The 20,405-nt window shown below is 43.4% G+C and overlaps 1 protein-coding gene across 6 annotated transcripts in view; it reads left to right on the top strand.

The window, feature by feature from the left end:
• The window catches only part of GALNT13 (polypeptide N-acetylgalactosaminyltransferase 13), a 110,532-nt gene that overhangs the window by 27,905 nt on the left and 62,222 nt on the right, over positions 1–20,405 (top strand). For all 6 annotated transcript variants that reach the window (XM_027458445.3, XM_027458444.3, XM_027458447.3 and 3 more), the window contains one exon: positions 11,742–11,910. In XM_027458445.3, the coding sequence (XP_027314246.1) occupies positions 11,742–11,910 (169 nt within the window). The remainder of the gene's footprint in view (positions 1–11,741; positions 11,911–20,405) is intronic.

Here is a 20,405-nt window from a genome sequence, read left to right as displayed (position 1 = left end):
ACATTTACCAAGTCATACATTCATATGTATCTATACAGAATGAGGTATTTGGGAACTGACTTGCATCCAGTAAACTGGAGTAATGAAGAGACTGGCTTTTGTTTTGAAGTCTGATTCTTCTCCTACCTATGCATTAAAATGTCTCTACTGTAGGCGTTGTGTATGTGCTCCCCTTCTACATGTAGGTCACTTTGGGGTTGGAAAGCCACCTGGTGCTTGTGTTCAGGTGCAAGTTTAAATTTTCCAGGTATTTAACTCATTAAAGATTTCCCAGTTTAATCTCAGATTGCTTATTCTGTAATTGTACTTTTTTTTTTTTCTTTTTCCCTGTGCGTCTGTAGGACATAATCTGTATTGGTTTAATTTTATTTGTCAATTACTGTATAGACTGGTCAGTTGGCTACATATATAGATAGGAAACTTTGGACTAAGTAAACCAGTGATGGGACACATCTCTCTTATGGATAACGTGATCCTCTCTTCAGCCCTATACAGCATTCTTTAATAGGATTAAGATGTGTATGTGGCCAGGAGGTGGATGTTTAAAATTTGATGTGTGTAATACCACCTGCAGAATTCATTGCCTGCAGCTTAAAAAAGCATCTGTAACACTACAGATCAACCCGCTTTCATTTAAGACAAAATCAGACACAATTTCCTATCACTTTGGCACTTGACCTCATTGTTAATTCATGAATGGGAATTTACCGTGGTGATGTCTGATAATGAAAATCCTTCCGGAGGCATCCTGATGACCCATGAACAAGCACTGCAGCATCTCACGTTTTTGGCACTGCTTTTGGTGCCTGGAGCGCCTGCTGGAGCCGTGGGTACCGGGGCAGCAGGGATGGGCTCTGCTTTCATGCCTTCCCTCTGGGTTATGATCACCTGAGGTGTTTCTGAGGTCAGCTGCTAACTCTGTCTGTATTAGAGAGTTTCCTTTTAAAAAATACATACATATATATGTTTTTTTCTGTGTTCTGAATGATAAGCCGTGGTAAAATTGTAACACAACCACAAACCTATTTCATTTATGCTTTTCTGCTTGTCTGTAACTACAAATAAGACTTTAATTCACGGCTGCTTTCAGTCTCCATCCCTTTGGTGTTTTCTTGCTGCTTACCAAATCCTGGTGTAAAACCAGAACCTCTTGCTAGAAAGCAGTTAACACGCGGAAATCCCTTCCTATCCTACAGGCATTTGGCCTCGCTTCAGGAGAGGAAGCAGCAGAGCTCTGGAGGGTGAGAGCGGTAAATCCCGAGCTGATTGAGCAGCGTTCACAGTAAGAGGCAGCCTTACAGAAGTGTCCTTCGTGTGCAGCTGGTGGCAGGCCTTTTGGGGTGCCTCGGAGAGCTCCAAGTGCCCTGTGTAGGGGTGCCCTGTGTAGGGGTGCCCTGTGTTGGGGTGCGCAGCTTCCCCACCAGCACGGGGACCCCTGTGCTTGCCCCTTGGTGCCGGGTGGCCCTCAGCAGGAGTGGGCCCTGTAAACACCCATTCCTCTCTGGAAATGGGTTTGCCACTTGTCGGCAAGGAATATGAATTTCTCAAGGAGGTTTCTGAAGTTGTGTAAGGTTGATTTGCAAGGCAGTGGCTCTTGGTGAAAGATCCTCCTTCCTTTTTTCTTGTGCCACAGTAACGTTTTGTAACCTAGACCAACGTACGCGGCTTCCATGAGCAAGAGATCGATGCGTGCCGCTGAGATGTGACATAATTGCCCATCAGCCCTCGCATCAAATACCAATTAGGATAATGTATGGCGCTGTGCACGCATCCCGGCTTGCAGCATGGCGATTCAAGCGGCAGTTGTCTGGAAAGCAATTAATTCCAGTGCCTGTAGCTAAATGGGTTTGGGAACCGGGGACAGGCCCTGAGACGGAGCTGGGCAGGGTGCTGGGGCGGGCTGCCACCCTCAGCCCCGCTCCATTCCCTCTGCCCAGGGCCATATGAGGCCGCTTTGGTGGCAGAGACCTTTGGGGGGTGTCCCATGGCCATCACGGCCTCTCCTTCCCGTTGCCTCCCGGGCCTGTGGCCTGCTGCCTCTGAGGCGCTGGTGAGGGGAATTTGGGGTGGTGAAACTTGCTGTGGGTAGACATGGGGAGGGAAAGGGACTGAAAACATCAAACTGTTCGGCCTGGCAGGAGAAAAATACAGAGCAACCACAAGGAAGAATCTTTTAGTAAAGGTTTACGGAAGATACGGCCGCCTGGGTTTATTTATACATGAAACATTTCCCTTTTCGGAGATGTGGAGAAAGCAAGCGCGTTGATGAAAGCAGATAAAGCGCTGAGATAGGAAAACTGTATGTCAGGAATGGTTTGACTTTATGTAAGGCACTCTAAAATATGAGGCTGCTGTTCGGGGAGGGTTTAAAAAATAAAAATAAATGAAACTCCTCTTACCTTCATTCCATTCAATTACTGGCTGCTTAGTGGTGCCTTGCAGAAGATTGGTTTTTCTGCCAGGATAAATCACACATCTTTTACCCAGTCTTCAACATTTTGGGCTTCGTTTGTAATGGTGAATTTTTCAAACTAACTACAGCTGCTAAAGCAGCGGGTGCGTGGCCTGTGGCTGACACCCCACAGCAGCCCAGGGACCTGGAGCTGCCCCTTACTGGAGTTGATGGGGCCGGTCCCAGTGAGCAGTGGGGGTCTTTTTGCTTGCTCAGCAGTCAGCATTGGTTAGGTATTTGCATTGTAACTAAATTAATGTTGATACACCGATACATCTCTGCTGCGTTGTTGCTCACTTATTATTTTGGGAGAGGTAACTCATACCTCATTTTACGTACAAGTGCAGAATTCATTTATAAAGCCCTATATGTGACAGATGAGCGAATGATTTAGTGAAATGCCATCCTTTCCCTAGGGGAACGGGCTCGTCTCCAGCCACTCTTGTTTATCTTAGTCCATTATGCTGGAAAATTAAAGTAAGCAATACCTGGGGATGCTGTGTTTTCTTTTTGAAGATGATATCAGCCTTTCATTGCCACAGTCATAAAAGATATTGCGTATTAACTGCTTAGGTATCATGCAGTAAGACTGGAAGGGGATTGCTGGAAGGGGATTGCTTGGAATAGGGGATTGCTTGGAATAGGGGATTGCTGGTATCCTCTTCAAAACAACTTGACTGTTCAGCCCAGTATGTGTGGCTTCCGAATTTTGTGTTACAGCTGATTTGCTAAACAAAATGATTCTGAACTGCATTGAATTAGCATGACATTTAATTGGACTTTTTTTTATTTTTTTATTTTTTTAGCAAAATCCAGTAATAGCTATTGCTGTGGTGCAAACAGTGCCGGTAACTGCAAAGACCTTTTAAGCCTAGGGGATCGCAGCGTGCGGTTATGTAATTGTGTGTAGGCTTCTTGGGAACTCACGAGGAATGTTGGGGAGAATGGACTGCTGGTTTTGGTGTGAAGACGCCTTCCAGATCTTTCTTAGAAAATGACAGCCAGCATCTACTAGCAGAGCTCACGTCCCTCCTAAGTGATTTTTTTTTTTTTTTTAAATCTGATGATTATTTTATTTTCACTCCAGGCCACCTTGTGCCCTTTCAGGCATTTTGCCTCCAGGCTGTCAGTACCAGTGTAGTCTGCTGCATCTCTGGACAACAGGTGGAGTGGAAATGCTGAAAAAAGGGTATTTACTGCAGGAGTTACAGTGAGTTACAATGCCTTTACTATTGGAAAGCAACTTGCTTTTTTTTTTTTTTTTTTTTTTCCCCTCCAGATTCATGGAACTCTTATCTTGGAAGATATTGTAAAGTAAATGACCTATTTAATGATGTTTATGACAACTTTGCGGGATTTATTGCTACTGTATAATTAAAACTAGAATTCTTTATGTTCCGGATTAAGATAAGTCTGCACATAGTTCGGAGCAGCAAAAGATGCATCATGAAAATGGCAAGGGCTGTGAATTGATCCTGTCGTTTATTGGATTCTGGATGGAGTTGATAAATTATTTGGGCATAAAATATCGGGATTATATAGAGAGCCTTATAGCCACTATGGAGATGCAAATTTATGAGGAACCTTGGGATAACTTTCTGACTAGACAGTTCCTGAAACTGGAAAGTGCTTTTTGATGCCATGGGTGTTTTTCATTTTTTTTAAAGTATCTCTTGATGGTGTTTGCACAACCACATAACACCCTCACTGTTCAGAGCACAGGCGATGTGCTAAAGCCCTTACCCAACGTGTCCTTGGTGCTTACTCCATGGAGCTTTGATTCCTGCTTGCCAGCATCGCTGCTGCTCGTGTCTCTCCGAGGGGCTGGAGGCATCCTGGAGATCATGCTGCGGGCTGCAGTCGTTCTGCTCCCTTCTTGTCAGGGGGAGCTGGTGGCTGGGCTGGCTCCCTGCCCCCAGGGACACCAAGTAGCCCCCCTGGCTGCCGGAGCACCAGCACGTCCTGCAGCGGTGGGACAGGGCTGGGGATGGACCATCGCCGGGCTTGAAACCGAAGCGCAGGTGTTGCACCGAGGTGTATGGAAGGAAATCGAACGTTTGGAGAAAAAGCAAAAAAATGCATGGATGATGAGTCCTTGTATCTTCTGAGTGTTGCCACGTCTTTGTGCAACAGTCTCCGTGCAGAGCCTTCGCTGAATTGTTAAATAAATTGAATGCTTTGCAATCTATTGGGGTCAGCTTTTTTTTTTTTTTTTTTTTCTTCCCTTTCTTTATCTTGAATTTTGTGCTTTCTATTCTCCACTCCACCAAAGACCTCAGCACTTCCCGTAAGCCCTTGTGAGGGGGTTGTTTTCATTTCCAAAGGAGGCCTATCTCCGCTGACAGATGATGAAAAATGTCTGCAGGCAGAAAGCAGGAAAAATAGCATTTTTATTCTTTGTGGGCATGCTTCGTGTCAGTTCCATTATCCCTGCGTGCACCAAGATGGTCACTGAAGAGATGAGCAGTTAATTCTTGTGCTTGGAGGTAAAGCTATTTTTGATGGACACTTTTTTTTAAAAAGAGCCCATTTTTGAAAAAGCACAGTATTGGAAATCCCCTTCAGTAAGTTAACAAGCAAAACTGCTGAATCACTGCCGCTGCTTAGTTGCAACCATTAAACAGAATTAACTGAGGCAGGGCAAGATGCATACGGGTGCCTTCTTTGGGTAGAGTTCAATATGTACAGCTCCTGAAATTACACAAGTGTGACAAGGTGCAGGAGTCTGCAGGGGATTGTAGATTGCTTTGGTTTCAAGATCTTGAAAGATAATCACAGAAGAAGGGTTTTGCTGCAAATTAAAGCAGCCTTGCTCGCTTTGCTAGAAGCCTGTGAGTTTGTGCCCTGGCAGGACTAAAGTTTTTCTGGTATGCTTGGTTCAAGAGGGATTGCGATCTGTGGGGCAGGGCTGATGCGAGGCTCTGCTCGGCTTTTCTCTGTGGAGAGGCTGAAGGAAGAAGTGATACTGCTGGGAAATGGGAGGGTGAAGTGAGGATCTGTAAGGGCATCGACAGCCGGAGAAGGTTGGTGGGGGATTCCTTGTCTCCCAAGATAAAAACCAATGAAAATGGGAGGCAGCAAATGCAAATCCCATCAAAGGGAACAGGGCTGCTCTGCTAAGCTCTGCAGCTTGTTGTCAAAAAAATTAAGCAGATTTCAAAAGGGAGTACGCAGGCTGCCAGCTCTCAGAGCCCTGGGGCTGCCGACACAACGGTTTGGATGCGGCCCCACCTCAGCACAGCGAGACCTGGGGGGGAATCACGGTGTAGCTCTGCGTGTCCTTGCCTTCCCTGCAGTGATGGGAGAGGTGCAGTACGCAGCCAGAAGGGTCCTTGTCCTGATCGAGAAAAGCCCTTGGATTCGGTGACCGAGTGGAAGGCTGTCCCCAGCCGGGTGCAGTGAGCAGAGGTTATTGGTTTTGGGGTAACGAGTTGTAATATTGGAAACTGCAGGGGGCCTGCAGACACTGCATCTAATCAGTGCTGCTGATGATATTGTTTTACTCTTGTGTTTTTTGTAGTTCTGCTGTGAATTACTTGGCACATGAGTTTTTCTTAATTTGCATGCTGAATCCTCAGCACGGACTTTGGGTTTAGTTGCTGGGTGCCCGACCTCCTCTGTGTCCTGCTCTGCTTTCACTGAGATTTCTCTGTGCTCAGCTCTCTCTTCCCTCACAAACTTCTGATTTTGTCTGCCTGAGCTCAACCCTTAATAATCCCGAGGAGCATCAATTCTCCAGTTTTTATGCATTTTATCCTGAAAGTTCTGTTTCCTCGGGTGGGTCAAGGTAGGAGCCCAATCTCTGCTCAGTTCCCGTGTTACTTTGATGTGATGGTAAGGCTGTAAAATGCCCATCTGCACAAGTTTCAGCGGATGCTTTAAGTGCAGTTAATTGTGTTGTGTGGGGGAAGTTTTGCTGACCCCCTGAGACCCTCTTCACCCCTATTTTTCTGTCCCCTGCTTTCATCTTTCATTTTAAACGACAGGAACGCTACAGCTCCGTGTTCGTTAACCATCGGGCTTTGATGTTTACCGAGGATTGACTTGATTGGACTTGATGATCTTAGGAGTGGTTGGACCTGATGATCTTAGAGGCCTTTTCCATCCTAAATGGTTCTGTGATTAATCCATTATTTGTGAATTCACCGAGTGTATCAGGGATGTCACTGATACCATGTGAAATGTTCATGTTTCTAGAGCTAGCAAAGAGCTGTTAATGAGAGACTGAGACTCATTTCAGTCTGTGAAAGGGAACATGGTCAAAGTGAGATAAAAATCTTGAATATAAATGAAAATACAGTATTTTGATTCAGTTTCTCATAGAAGTAAATTAATCTGGTAGATTAAAATTTCATTTTCCCCATTTCTTCAGTGTATAAATGGATAAATATATTGGCTGAATGAATATAAGTAAATAAATAAATGTATAGATAAACATCCTCTATCTCTTCCTGGGGCATATTTTGAACTTTCTGGAATTTGTTTCCAGTGCCCTTGCAGTGGGTGGGGATGCGTTGCAGGTTTTTCACAGCAAATGAAAACTCCAATAAATTACCAGGAACTGGTACAAAAGACCAACATGAGGCTGTGGAGACCTTCCAGCAAGGCCAGGGCACACAGTGAGGCAGGAATAGCAGAGGGCAGCCCAGCACGACGTTGAAGCATTGCACGAGTGTACCGACAGCGAGAGGAAAGCCTGATAAGGACCGACTCGGTTTTCAACACAAAGATACGCTTATAACAAATGAGGCAAGGGTTTTGTTTGTTTGCTTGTTTGTTTTGTGTGTCATTAGTATTCCCTGCAGATTTTGACTTAGCAGTGGTGGAAGTGCTTCCGAAGCGTTTGTGGATCAGGCACAGCGATAAGCTCAGTTCTGCTCTGCCAGGTAATGTTGGTAGAGGAAAATCAAACACAGCATGTGGCAGCACGGTCTGTTACCCGTGGGATTGTGCTGGGAGGGCTGCTCCTGGTGGGCAGCCTTCTGTGGGGTGGATCAGCTCTTCCCGTGGGGAAAAGGGCCTGGAGGCAGCCCGGATTTGACAATTTGACCCTCCTCTTGTTGCTGTGGCAGAGGGTCAAAGCTGTTCACTACTCAATCTTCTCAAGTCAGTGATCTTCACAATACTATCAAAAAGAAGCATAAAAGCTACTTGGGAAAGGTATTTTGCACAGTAAATCCTAAGTGATATTTTTTAAGACGTACTCTGTAAGGAAATTGCTTGCTACGCTCGTTTTAGCTTTTTAACACCGGTACAGACGGAGTAATTCATAATCAGCAGCAGCGTGCCTTTGCTGATTGTTGCCTCTTTTACCATGCACGCATTCTGAATATTTAAGAAATAGATTACGGTGATGCTTTTTTTTAATCCTCTAGATGCAGAGATTGTTATGTTTTTGTTCCGTGATTGAAATATATATATTGACATCGTGATGATTTTGGTCTGAAAACCTGGCATACAGGTTGGTATTTCGTAACATGTTGGAATGGTTGGGTTTGCTTGCTGCACTCGTGAGGTGTCCTGTATTTCCTAGGAAGAAGGTAAAGAAGAAAACAGAAATGTGGTGGTATTACCATAGTACTGTTATCTGAAAAAAAAAAAAAAAAAGAAAAGTTGTGTTTGGGTTAAATAAATAGCAAAGCACTCAAGTAGAAATATTTCTACTTGAAATAAGGGATTAGAAAACCAAGTTGGATGACATACCCGGTACTAGAAAACTTTTGGCAAGATCTTTAGTTTCTTGGAAATATTCAGTGCTAACAAAAACGTAAATTCAATTTTCTATGAAAAATTGGGTCAGATTGAACGTTTGCAGTATATCTGTTTGCTAAATATTCCTTCCATCTCTGGTGTTATGATACATGCTTAGTCCTGATTTTAGTATTTTACCATGCAGCTTGGTTTAGTTACAGAGCCAAACAGCGTGGCCCAGCTAGACTTCCAGGAAGGAAACCACAGAGAACTAGAACAGAACTCGTGGATTTCTCAGTAACAGATATGTGTAAACCATGGCTGCGATGTGATGTGATACTGGTTGGCTTTGAATAGAGCAGTGAGAGCAGAAAGGCTGGTTAGGAAATTCCTGATTAGTTTTATAATAAACTTCAGGGCAGCAAAATCTCTTCACAATTTCATGTTGATGAAGCTTGGAAAACAACAGAACACGGAATCTTGTAAGGAAAAATAAGCTTTGCAGATGGAGCATCTAACTCCTGCTTTCAAGAAGGATGAGCAAAATTTTTCAGGCAGAGGTAAATTTGAGTCCCTGTAATGGGACAGTGCAAACGAGCTGGGATTTCTAATGAATTTCCAGTGAATTTACACTGGAGCATGACGTCCTCTGCAGCTGTCGTTGTTGTTTGGGCTGCAGCCTGGAACCCTTCACTGAAGATATTCTGCATGTTTTAGGGAGCACAGCTTTGGTAGTGGATTTACTATAAAGAGAGGCAGCAAATTTACTGTCATAATTATCGCTCTGTTAATAATACACTGATAAATCATTTTCACAACATGTTTTTTTCATAGACAATATGTTTTAATGAACAGTTTCTGATTTCTATAGATTAAAACTGTCACTAAGAAGTTTTTTAGTCAAATCCAAAGAATTTCAGCAGAAAATCAAGTCAAGTCGGTATGTTGTCTGCTGCTTCAGCCACATTTCAGTTTGGGTGCCGTGTTCTCTGTTTCATGGGGAGGTGGAACTGACCTCCTGCCTTTTTTGAGGAATTTGTTCCTTTCCATTAATCCTGTGTTTTTCGTGGAGGAGGGCACTGGCCAAGCTTCTTTCTGTGCTTCTCCATCATCTCTGCGGCCAGGCTGACTCATTTACACAGTCTGCTCCTGGCTGCTTTTGGGATAAATTGGTGCCCTCAGCCTCCAGCAACTGCAAAGAGGCAGAATTTATTTCCATAAACAAAATTTGCAGCTTGAGGGACCAGCTCTTCAAATGACAGCCTCTGCAGAGCCTCATCCTTTCTCCAGAAAGTGATGATATAGCAGACTTTAATTACCAGCCATTAATTCCGCGTATTTTATGTTCCTATTAGGTACAGCATAAATATTCCTTATGAAATGTTTCGAGAGGAGTTTATCAGCGTGTACAACATCTATTGGTGTGCATCCGTGTACAGTGCAGGACGGGGAGGTTCCAAGCAGTGCTGGGTACAAGCAGTGTGGCTGCGGAGCGGTGCAGGATTGCTCGGAGAGGCAGCTGTAGGAACAGCAGGATTGGTTTTCCCATGCTTGCCTTCCTCCTGGTGGTATATCTGAATGGGTTTGGCTGTGAGGCATGTTCTCTAAAATAAAATTCTGCCTAATAGGGAACATAAAGAGCAGCATAATCATTAGTTCCCTTCCCAAAGCCAGGTGAGAGGAATCAGCAATTCTGCTCAGACATGAAGAAGGTATTTATCTGGTACCGTGGTGAGCATGCACTTAGTGCTGGTGCCAGTGCCGCCGCCTGTTTGGCACCGGGGAGGATGCTGCCTACCCCAATACACGTTAACCACTGAGGCTGTCATCCTTAGGAAATCACGCTGGGCGCAGAGAGCTTCCGAATCGCCACTTAGGATGCCAGAGCAGCCCTGGATTGAAGCAGCCATCTGATAGTAATTTCATCTCGCCTGTAATCGCAGCGAAACCTAATTCATTTCTTCTTGTTGCAGCATATAAAAGTGCTGCTTCTGATCAGAGAGAAGGATGAAAATACATCAAATAATGCCGCTAACATGTTCTTTGCTCAAATGAAGCGTAAACTAGAACTGCAGAAACAAACCTTTTAGGAAATTTCTGGGAGATTCTTCTAGCAAGCACTGATGTCTGGTTTGCTCAGAAAAAAATCACTTTTCTCCTTAAGAAGTAGCTTATTTTACTTTCTGTGCGTTGCTTTAGAAAAGGCTTTATTCTCCTCGCACTCTTTGTTGCAAAACCACCTGATTTAATTACTGTTCGGCTAGTGGAGCCTTCATAAGCGCCGGTCTTTGAGGACAACAGGAACCAAAATTTTCAAAATACTTTTGCTGCTAAAGATGAAAAGTGGTGGCAGAAAATAAAAACAGGACTGCTGGATCCCTTCCCTAAGGCAGAAAGCTGATGTTGGACCCAGGGCTGTGTTTCGGGCACTCAGCCTGATGAAGCTCAGCGCTGTCACTGCTGCCCACGTGTGTCCCAGCCAAGCCCCGCTCTGTTGGGATGTAGCTGTGCTGCTGGGGCACGGGGAGCTTTGGGTTTTGTTATTCAGGAGAGCAGCAAGCGACAGTTATCACTGCCGAAAAATTAATCAGGATTAATTATTCAGCCTGAGTCAAGAGGCTGATTTGTGATGTGAATGTAAAATTAGTCACAACTCCGGGTTTTTCCTTGTCCTGTTGGTTGATGTGACTTCTGCATAGTGGGTGGGGAAGCTGGGCTCTGCTGCTCAGCTGCACGTCGGGGTCGGAGGAGCACACAGATGAAGCTTCTGTCATCCTTTTGGTGGCTGCTTGCCTCAGAATAATGGTTATAAACGCTTGTGTGCTTGGGAAGTTTCCTTTCTTATTGCATACTGTCTTCTAAAGAAGTATTCTTTTATTTTATTCATTTTTTTTGTATGTGCGCTTGCATGAGGCTAGGATAACATCATTTTCATTAGAGTTCAAATGTTGTCCCTGTGTTGTCATGTTTTTCTAAGTTAACAAGATGCAGACCTAATAATGAATTGACTGTACAAATACTGCTCAAAACCAATCTATAATTGTAACAAGGTTGGGATACTGTATTTTCCAGGATGATTTTGGGGGCAAGAAAATGAAATGGGGGGACAGGGGTTTTGGTTGGTTTTTGTTTTTTTAAAGGACAGGTTTATAATGTCATATGCCTGGCAGTTGGGACTAAATTAATAATAAAAGAAATTAGATTGACTTTAATTTACATGTTCTTCAAATACTTCCAGTAACTGTAAAAGTGTTGTCCAAACCTTTTGTTTGCAGGATCTCTGAGAATATGATGCTGTGCGCTGTAATCCTAGTGTGTCTCTTGCGAATATTCATGTGCTGTCAGTGTGATTCCAACTAAAAGCTGGAAGTGCACAAATCTGTTTTTATCGTGTTAGAAAGGAAACAGATATCTTCAGATCCAGATAGGCGTAAAATCTCACAGTTTAACATACAGAAAATTCTGATGTGTTATTGTTATGTTTTTTATTTTTTTTAACATTCCTTCTCAAATGCCCAAACCTGTGGAGTCCTGTTGGTACAGAATAAAACAGACACCCATGTATTAAAAGTTGGCCTTCTGCTATCTTGTATTGCAGCTGTTATCTCTCGAAACCAAGAAGGACCAGGAGAGATGGGAAAGGCTGTGCTCATTCCTAAAGATGACCAGGAGAAAATGAAGGAGCTGTTTAAAATCAACCAGTTCAACCTTATGGCCAGTGACTTGATTGCTCTAAACAGAAGTTTGCCCGATGTGAGACTAGACGGGTGAGTGCCCAAGGTACTGTCCGACTCTTGGCACGGGGGGCCAACTAGCAAAGCCACGCCAGGCTTCTCCTCATTTCAAAGCCTCAGGTACAGCCTGGAAATCCCAAGTGGGTGCTAGGAGCAGTGCTTGCCTAAAGAAGCTGCTTGAAAATGCCAGGGTTTACCAGTTCAGCATTTGGCTTCTTATACACACATTCTCCGGAAAAGAGTTACTGCAATACTGCAACACAAATGTTGTGATCCTATGCAATTTGTTTTGTGAATAGATGAAAATTGTTAGCTTACAGCAATCAATTTACATTGTGGTGCATAACAAAATGCTGGTTTGCACTTTTTTCCAAAGAAAACTTGTAAGATTTTAAAATAATACAAAATACCAAAGTCTACTTTGTAAATGTTCATAATTGTGCTATTGGCATTTGAAAAATGGCATTAAAAGTTGACAGCTTAACTCTGATAAGAGGGCACTAGCAATACTAGCAATTGGTGTACAGGAAGTAATTTTCTTTTAGTTCTGTCCATAGGCATTTCCGGAGTAATCACAATTTTAAAGAACCTTTTTCAAAATGTGCTGTTTTTCAAATATGAAGGTTTTAAAGTTTATTTGTTTGTTTATTAATTTAAGTTGCTTAACTTACAGCCATTGTTTTTGGGTGATGCTTGAAGTTTCCGTGTTGACTTTGAGACTGCGATACAAACAATACAAACTATAGTTATGAATACTGATGCCTGTTGTTGACTTGCCAACATGCATAAAACACCTCCTTTTGACAAGAGGTACTAAAAGCAAAATGCAGGAACCCAGATGCACTTAGGTGTCCTGTGTGTTTTCAGTTTGATGGGAATTAAAAGATCAGAGATCCTATATAGAAGCTACTGTCTGAGCAGGTGAGAAAGCTTGTGATCAGCTCTGCTGGCTGAAGGCTCGTGTGTTCACGGCTGGGTAGCCACCAGTTCTGCTGCACTGTCTTCTCTAGGCTCTCAGCTCTGCCTTAAAACAGTTCCCCGCATTCAAACCTGCTGGAGCTTGCACTGCTGGTAATGTAATGACCGATGCTCTGAATTCCTTAATATGTACTTGGGAACAGATTTATGCACATGAGCGTTTGCAGGGTTTTTGGAAGCTTTAACGCAAGCTACGTAGCACAAAAAAATCCTAAATATTTCCCCTTATTTTACAATATGGCATTTTAAGGATAATTTTGTATCCTATCATTCTAGTTGCTGCAGCTTGTAAGAAATGCAAACGTAGAGAAATATTAGCAGAGCTAAATGCATACAAGTTGCCAGGTCTTCTAAAGTCTCCCATTATTTTTAATTTTTAAGCTGAATTGTCACTTAGCTGAAATCCTTCTTATTATGCTTTGTTTCAAATTAAATTCCTCAGGTTCCCATCAAATTTAAAATCAAGTAAGTACCTTTTTCCCCCTGGATTTTGTTTGTAAGTGTATGCAGATAATAGAAGCATTACTTTAACAACAGACCTTGTTCACAAGCAACACAGACGATGCTTCTCCAGAGCATGATCATTTGTAATTTGTTGATGCCAATTTTCCATAAAGCAATACCTAAGACTACTGCCAGTAAAGATGTACTTCATGTAATGGGAGCATCAGAAAGGCTTTATTGCTTTTTGCTTGTTTGCTCTTCACTGCTTGCCCTTCAGAAGAGCGCTGAGTGCAGTCGTGATGAGCTGGTGGAGCTGGCTGTGGAGCTGAGGTGGTTCCAGCAGGCGCAGGGACCTCATGCAGTTCTGGGAAATGAGGGGGATGCGGTGTGCTGCTGGCCTGGCTTTTTCCTTACTCCTACCTGATTGTTTTCTTGTACCACGATGCTCTTGGCAGAGGGCTCACGTGCATTGAAACCACCCGAATAATGGTCAGGTCAGCACGACAGGATCCTCTCACTCGAGACCTGAAGCAAGAAACAGGAGCGAGTGTTGTGCACGCTGGAACGAGGACGGCAGAGCTTCTCGGTCTGCTTCGAGGAGCCTTTTCCTTTTCCTGTCAGCAGTATTGAAAGGAAAGCGAATTCTGAATAAACAAGGAAAGTGAATGCCCAGTCTAAGAGGGAGATGAGTTCCTTAATACTGAGAGAAATCAAAGTGCTTTTCTTTGATGAAAAGAAGTTTCGTATTCTATCTGCGTTGAAAAGACAAAGTGTTGCGGGGTTTGGAAAAAATAATAATTTTCATACTTTCCTCTTCTGACAGATGCTTTCTGTACATATTCTGTCTTTAAGGAGTATTAAATTGTTCTGAATCCCACCTCATAATGCTTTACTATTAAGGAAGAATATGATTTTATGGTTAATGCATTTAGTGTCTGTCAGAAAGACCTATTCTTGTTGGTGGGGGATGGAGGCATCCATCAGATTTGCGCTGGGTGTCTAACTTACCACACCTTTTACTTACAAAGACAAGCTTTTCTTCAGGAAGTTCTCTTTGACAAAATTAGATGAATAATAGATGCAGCGACCCTCGGTCCGGGGCCGGATTCATCTCAAGGTGCTGGAGAAGGGGTTGGGTGCCTCCTTCTCAGTGATGGCACTGCCAAGCACGAAGAAGACAAGCGTAGGCTCAAAGCAGAAAACGATGTGTCTGAATTCCCACACCCCCTCTTCAACAAAAACTGTGCACTCAGCTTGCACACAGGTCGTTTGATGACTGTGAGCTAATGCCGAATTTACACAGCACCCACAGTACTTGTGTTTGTAAAATGAGGGAAAAAAATGTTAGATTTACTTAAAAATAATTAAAAAATCATCTCTCCCTTTCTCTCATCTCTTCATTCTCCCAACCAGGGATGTTTCTGAATAGACCTGATGTGAAGTCAATGAGAGCTTGCTTAGACTTCAGCAGGAATGAGGTCTCTCATGGGGAGATCACAAAATCCACCTGCTGTGTGCTGAAAAGAATGTGTATGCCTGAATTCCGCTCCATCCCTGCTTCTCTGTTGATATTTTAATTCCCTCTAATGAATGCGACTGTCACGCTAACTGTTTAACTTGCTGCCCATTACGCCTGGCGTAGCGCACCAAAGAGTGCCAGTCGATTGCCTGAGTTCTGCTGGTAATGGCCAACTTGAAGATTTTAATCAATGTCAGATCTAATTTGAACTAGCTATTGATTAAACCTTAAGAACAGTTTAATTCAACATAGAAATGTGTAATTTTGCTTCTGAGTGTATTCTGCAGAGAGAGAGGAAATCTATCCTTTATGAATGAATAGCTGCAAGTGCTATTCTACAAATTGCTAAACCATTATAATTGGACTTTCTTATCATGGAAATTTTGGTTTAAGTTAGCTGTTGTGCTGTGCGTGTGTGCTTATGAGCATATATTTTCTGATCAGAAACTCACATAAGAAAATTCTTTTACTTTTTTGCTCTGGAAAACCTCTTTTTTTAAAAACAAAAACAGACAGCTGTCTGGGGTGTGCAGAAATTGTTTATGCCAATTATCGATAACCACAACATTTTAGATTCTGTATAGAATCAAAACAGGGATGTAAGCTGTAACGAATACCTGCATCATCAATCTTTACATTATCTGAAAATCTTAGATTATCTTTGAAAACTTTGAGTAGGCTGTGGTTAGTTCTGACTGGCCTCGTTGACTTCATGTTATTGAAACCTCTGCATATTAAGGGACTTACCATAAAAATGTTTCTTGACTTCTGATGAAGGCAATAGAATCCATTATTCAATTTCAATAAAAATTCTTGATATTCTTAATAAGCAATATAGTTTTCTGAGCAATACGGTAAATGAATGTTTAGTATTTTTAGTTTGGTTAAAGGAACTGCATTTAAAATTATCCATCAGCTTGGGTTTCCAAAACAAAGGCTGCAGGGAAGCCTGGGAACAAGTAGTAATTTTCTGATGATTTTTTTTTTTAATGGTTCATCATACATTGTGAGGACTGAAAATGCTCAACTGTTGCTCTGACACTTTTTACAATGCAGAAATCGTGGTTATTTCTTGCTGGGTTATTTGGTTTGCCCCAACTCCCTGACAGCTCTGATGCAATTTACAGGTTGCTGGCGCTTCTTTCTGACATTTCACAATGGGAAGGGTGAGGAAGAACTTCAGATCTGATTTTCACAACTCTGGAGGGAAGATTCAATAGCAAATGCCTTAGGTGAATGTAGTTAACAAGGTCTTCTGTGACTGTGGTCTTTGTGAGATTATTTTTGGTACCTGGACCATTATGTGTATTGCTCTCACTGCACGTCCAGAAGGCCTCCTAGAAAGTGCATGGTATGAAATTTCAGAAGCAAAAGGAAATGCTTTCATTGCTGTTTTGCTCAGCCTCACCTTTTTCTCAACCCTAATTCTGGATTAAATGTGGTGCTATGGTTTTGTGTTGGCTCCTTCAAATCCAGAACCGTGATGCACGGTCATGGGGTGGGAAAACGAGGCCCTGAAAGGAGTGGTGTAAAACTAGCAATCACTGCCTGTGAGTATCTGTGAAAGTCCTTGGGTGCCTCCAACTCTCTGTTCCTGGGCAAGAAGCTTTGATTTGATTTTTTGGTAAGGCCACTATATGTTCTTCATCCGATTTAGCCCTGATAAGGGAGGGCACATCGTTGTGTTTTGTGATGTTCGCATCTAATCCATTTGTCTTGCACCATCAAGTGTTGCATTAGTGCTTTTCCCAGCTCTCCGTTGCCGTGGTTAAAGTACACGAGTTCCTTTAGTGCCAGGTTTTGTCTGCCCACTGCTCATGTAATTAAAAGCTAATTTATGTTTTAAGATTTTACTGTGAGTATAAAGTTATGCATAGAGAAACTATAAACCACCCATGAACAAGAAAGGTCAGGGAGAAAGCATAATTAGTTTCAGCTAGAAATTATTTTTAGATGACGATTCAGCCATTATTCCACTTTGCCTACGTGGGGCAGGGAGGGGGGTGATTACCTGGGGAGACTGCCGGTGGGGAGGAGGGTACAAGCAGGTAAATCTGTACAAGATCGAAGGCAATTCCCAATGCATAAATTAGCTGAAGGCTTGTTAGGATTAAAAAATGAGAAGTAGTTCTCATTTTAGTTCACAGTACCCACCACCATGAGATTCTCATGGACAGGATCGCTACTGAAATTAAAAATGGATTGGTGGTGTTGTGTTGATTACCCTTGGAGACCCCTAGCTTTTACCAAGCGTGCCGGAGCTGCAGGAGCACCTCTTCAGGTGGGTTTGGGATCACTCCTGCGAGCCCCGCTCAACACCAGCAGTTTGCTTTACTTCACGCCACTACTGCCTAGCAAAAAGTGCCTTTCTTCCAATTACTTTATCAGAGTGACAACTAGTTATTTGTGGTTTTGGCAAGGAGGGAGTGATGCAGAGATGAGGATGCTGTGCGTGTGCCAAGTGGAGCCTGCTGCATGTGGGAGAGCAGCCGCGGACACAAAGGGGAGGTGTTGGATCCCGCACCGCCGGCAGAGCGCCCGCGTGGAAGGAGAGCAGAACATGTAAACGCTCAGTAGGGTGTATTTGTACAACAAGTTGGAATCGAAGTAGCCTACTGGTGTTGATCTGAACTTGGATGAAGCTGCTTTGCATCTGGAGGTGCACAGAAGTGGCAGAAATGCTGCTAGGAAGGACCGCGTGTGGAGGCTGGGCAAGCGTTCCGGGCTGTTGGCCAAGTTCTTGGTGCTTAGTGGTGGCATTTATTTGTAGACACTGATACACGGGGATCTTTGAAGATGTCCTTTGCTCAGAGAACTTCCAGAGAGCGTGACTTCCAGAAATACAAACCTGCTTCTCGTTGGCGTGCTGCTTTATGTGCTCTGCAGTCTGCTTTGGAGTTGGGCAGTTAATATGGGGACATAGGAAATAAAAGACCTGCTTCCTTAGCTGTAAAGTAGCTGAAAACAAATTTCAGTTCCTGAGAGGACTGCTGTCAGCTTAGGGCAGTGGCCTCACTGGAGAGACCCCAAAAGTCATTCTACTTAAGTGTAAAGAATGATATTTATGGAAAAATTGCTCTAAGGCAGGATCAAAAAGAAGAGCTATTTCCTTTATTGATGGTTTCAAGTGACTTTGGATATTAATCAACACTTTAACAGTTTATATAAAATGAAGGATATTTAGTTCCTATGGCAAGGACCGTAATGGTATTTGGCAGGTATTGTTCTCAGTTTCCTTCTAGTCAAGAATTTGCAGCCTGCCTTGGAAGCCAGCCCCAGTGGCCCCTTACCACCGCTCCTTGCCCACAGCGCCTGCAGGTCAGGGGGCACGCAGCTTGTCCCCAGAGCCTTGGAGATGGGGATGGTGCTGGGGGCTGTGAAGGGGGTTGATTGAAGATGTTGATTTACCTGGCTTGCTTGTCTTGTAAAACTTTTTTTAGGATAAGCATGTAAGCATTACAAGGATAAGCATGTTCCTAATTTTACCGCAAATACCCTAAATGACATAACAATGACGGGTTGAACTGTTAGGTGCTAGTCCTCATGCGGTATGCACTTTAGGAGGATATGTAGTATTTAAATGCAAAATATGCACATTTCTGCTAGATGATCTTGTATCAGTTCTGCTTTTCCTTCAGCAGCAGCCCCAGGGCAGCACCCCCACGTACCCCCAGACCGGTCCCGTCCCTCTCCGGCAGCAGCATCCACCCTGGGAAGCGGCTCAGACCCAATTTGCTGCTTTAATAGCACAGGGCTGCTGAAGCATGAAATTGCTTCCTTCATGTAGGGCCGTCCCCTCTGCCGGGCAGGGCTCGGAGGCTGCCGATGCTGTGATTGCTGCCGCTGGCCCAGCCGGTTGTGGTTCAGCTTTCCTATGTACCTGTTAGGGAGACGTGGGGATGAGCCTCGAGGTTCAACTGAGAAGTGAGAACAGCCTGCAAAATTATATTCGGCAGCAAGAAACCAGATGATCATAGTTTCTTTACTAAAATAAGAGCCCTTAGTGGTTAAAACACATGGTTATGCTTGTTGTTTTTTTTTGTTTTGTTTTGAAGAGGGCAGGGAGTGGGGCAAGTAAATGCCATCTCACCATGCAGTGTGATAGATGCTTCTACAGCCGGATCGTCAAGCACTGAACGTGGACAGCAAAGGCGTTAAGGATCCCTGGTTCAGCTTTATCAGCACTATGCAGGGGGCTTTGGCACTGCAGGTGTGCACATCGCAGCATTGTGGCTTCGCTGAAACAAAAAGTGGCTGTAAGGGAAACTGCCAGCTTTGGACGGGCACCGTGAGCTGGCTTCTGGGCTTCCAGTTGTGCAGGGCTTGGCTCGGGATGTGCTCCAGCGGGTCCCTGGGCAGTGCAGGGTGCAGGAGCAGCGCCAGGCAGATTGTGACAGACAAGGCGGTCTGTGGAAATGTTTCAAGTAAAAGGTTTTGGGACCCAAAGTTAATACCTGCTAAAGTATTTTGGGAAATACCTTAAGAAGTAGGGGAGGGTTAGCCTGGTGAATTTCAAAGAGGATTCAGCAATGATAAAATAAAAAATGGTGATGGAAATGGAACAAAATTAACGATGAAAAGCCATCGCAGAAAGCCTCATCTGATCAATTGTAACTTCCATTACAGACTTGTCCTGAATTGAGCTGCAAGCCACGTGTAATTGCTAGCATTTTCAAATTTGGGGAGGTATTGATACTTCCATTTAAGGGTAATGTAAAAATCCCTTCAGCTGACGGGTGAAGTACTTAGGACTGGCAGATCTTAAATTTTTTTCTTAATTGGAAAAAGTAGAGAAAGAAATAAGGGGTCTGTAGTAAAGTCCCCTGAAAAAGCATCCTCTATGCAATGTTGTTTGCTTATAATATAGTAATAGTTATGATAATAATAATACTGTGTTGTGTTATGATCTTCCTCAAACATAAAAAGAACTTTGAGCATTTAGTAAATGACTTCAGAAGGAACTTTTAAAATATTGAAGCAGAATTTGGGGTTGAAACCCCCAAGGAATATTTGCTGTTCAGGCTATTCCCAAAGCCTGATGAACAGAGGTAGCTGAAGGGGCGCTTGGAGGGTCTTCGCTCCTACAAAGTGCAAACCTGTTTATACTCTGTAATGACATACCGGAGACAATTTTCATGAGATTTTCACGTCTTTCATCTGCTGGATGTAAGACTCGATTAGCTTTGGAGTATTTTGATACAATAACATTCAGTAAGGCAATGTGGATGCGGTTCTGGCACAATTCTTTCCTCTAAGTGAAATAAATTCCTTTTCAGTTATTTCCTATTTACCTTTTATTTGCATAAATTTCAGTTTAAAATAGGAGCTGGTGCAATTTAAGTGAATTTATTAAAGCAGAGTTTAAAGCGGTGTGTATTGGGACGTGGCAGCAGGATCTCATCCATGGCAATGCGTTGTTTTCCTGGCTGAGTGCTGGTTCCCTGCACGGCCATCAGAAATGGACCCTTCTGCAGCTCCCACCGTGTTAGCATTTACGTGGGGCATGGCAGGGGGGAGAAATGACAAATTGAGCTGAAAATAATTCTCCGATTCTGGCAGGGAATTCAAGCGCTCAGTCTTTTCTTCT

Source organism: Anas platyrhynchos, chromosome 7 (genome assembly GCF_047663525.1).
Source record: "Anas platyrhynchos isolate ZD024472 breed Pekin duck chromosome 7, IASCAAS_PekinDuck_T2T, whole genome shotgun sequence".
In the NCBI taxonomy this organism is placed as follows: domain Eukaryota; kingdom Metazoa; phylum Chordata; class Aves; order Anseriformes; family Anatidae; genus Anas; species Anas platyrhynchos.
The sequence above is the reverse complement of the archived record's forward strand: the minus strand, read 5'-3'. Positions and strand labels throughout refer to the sequence as shown.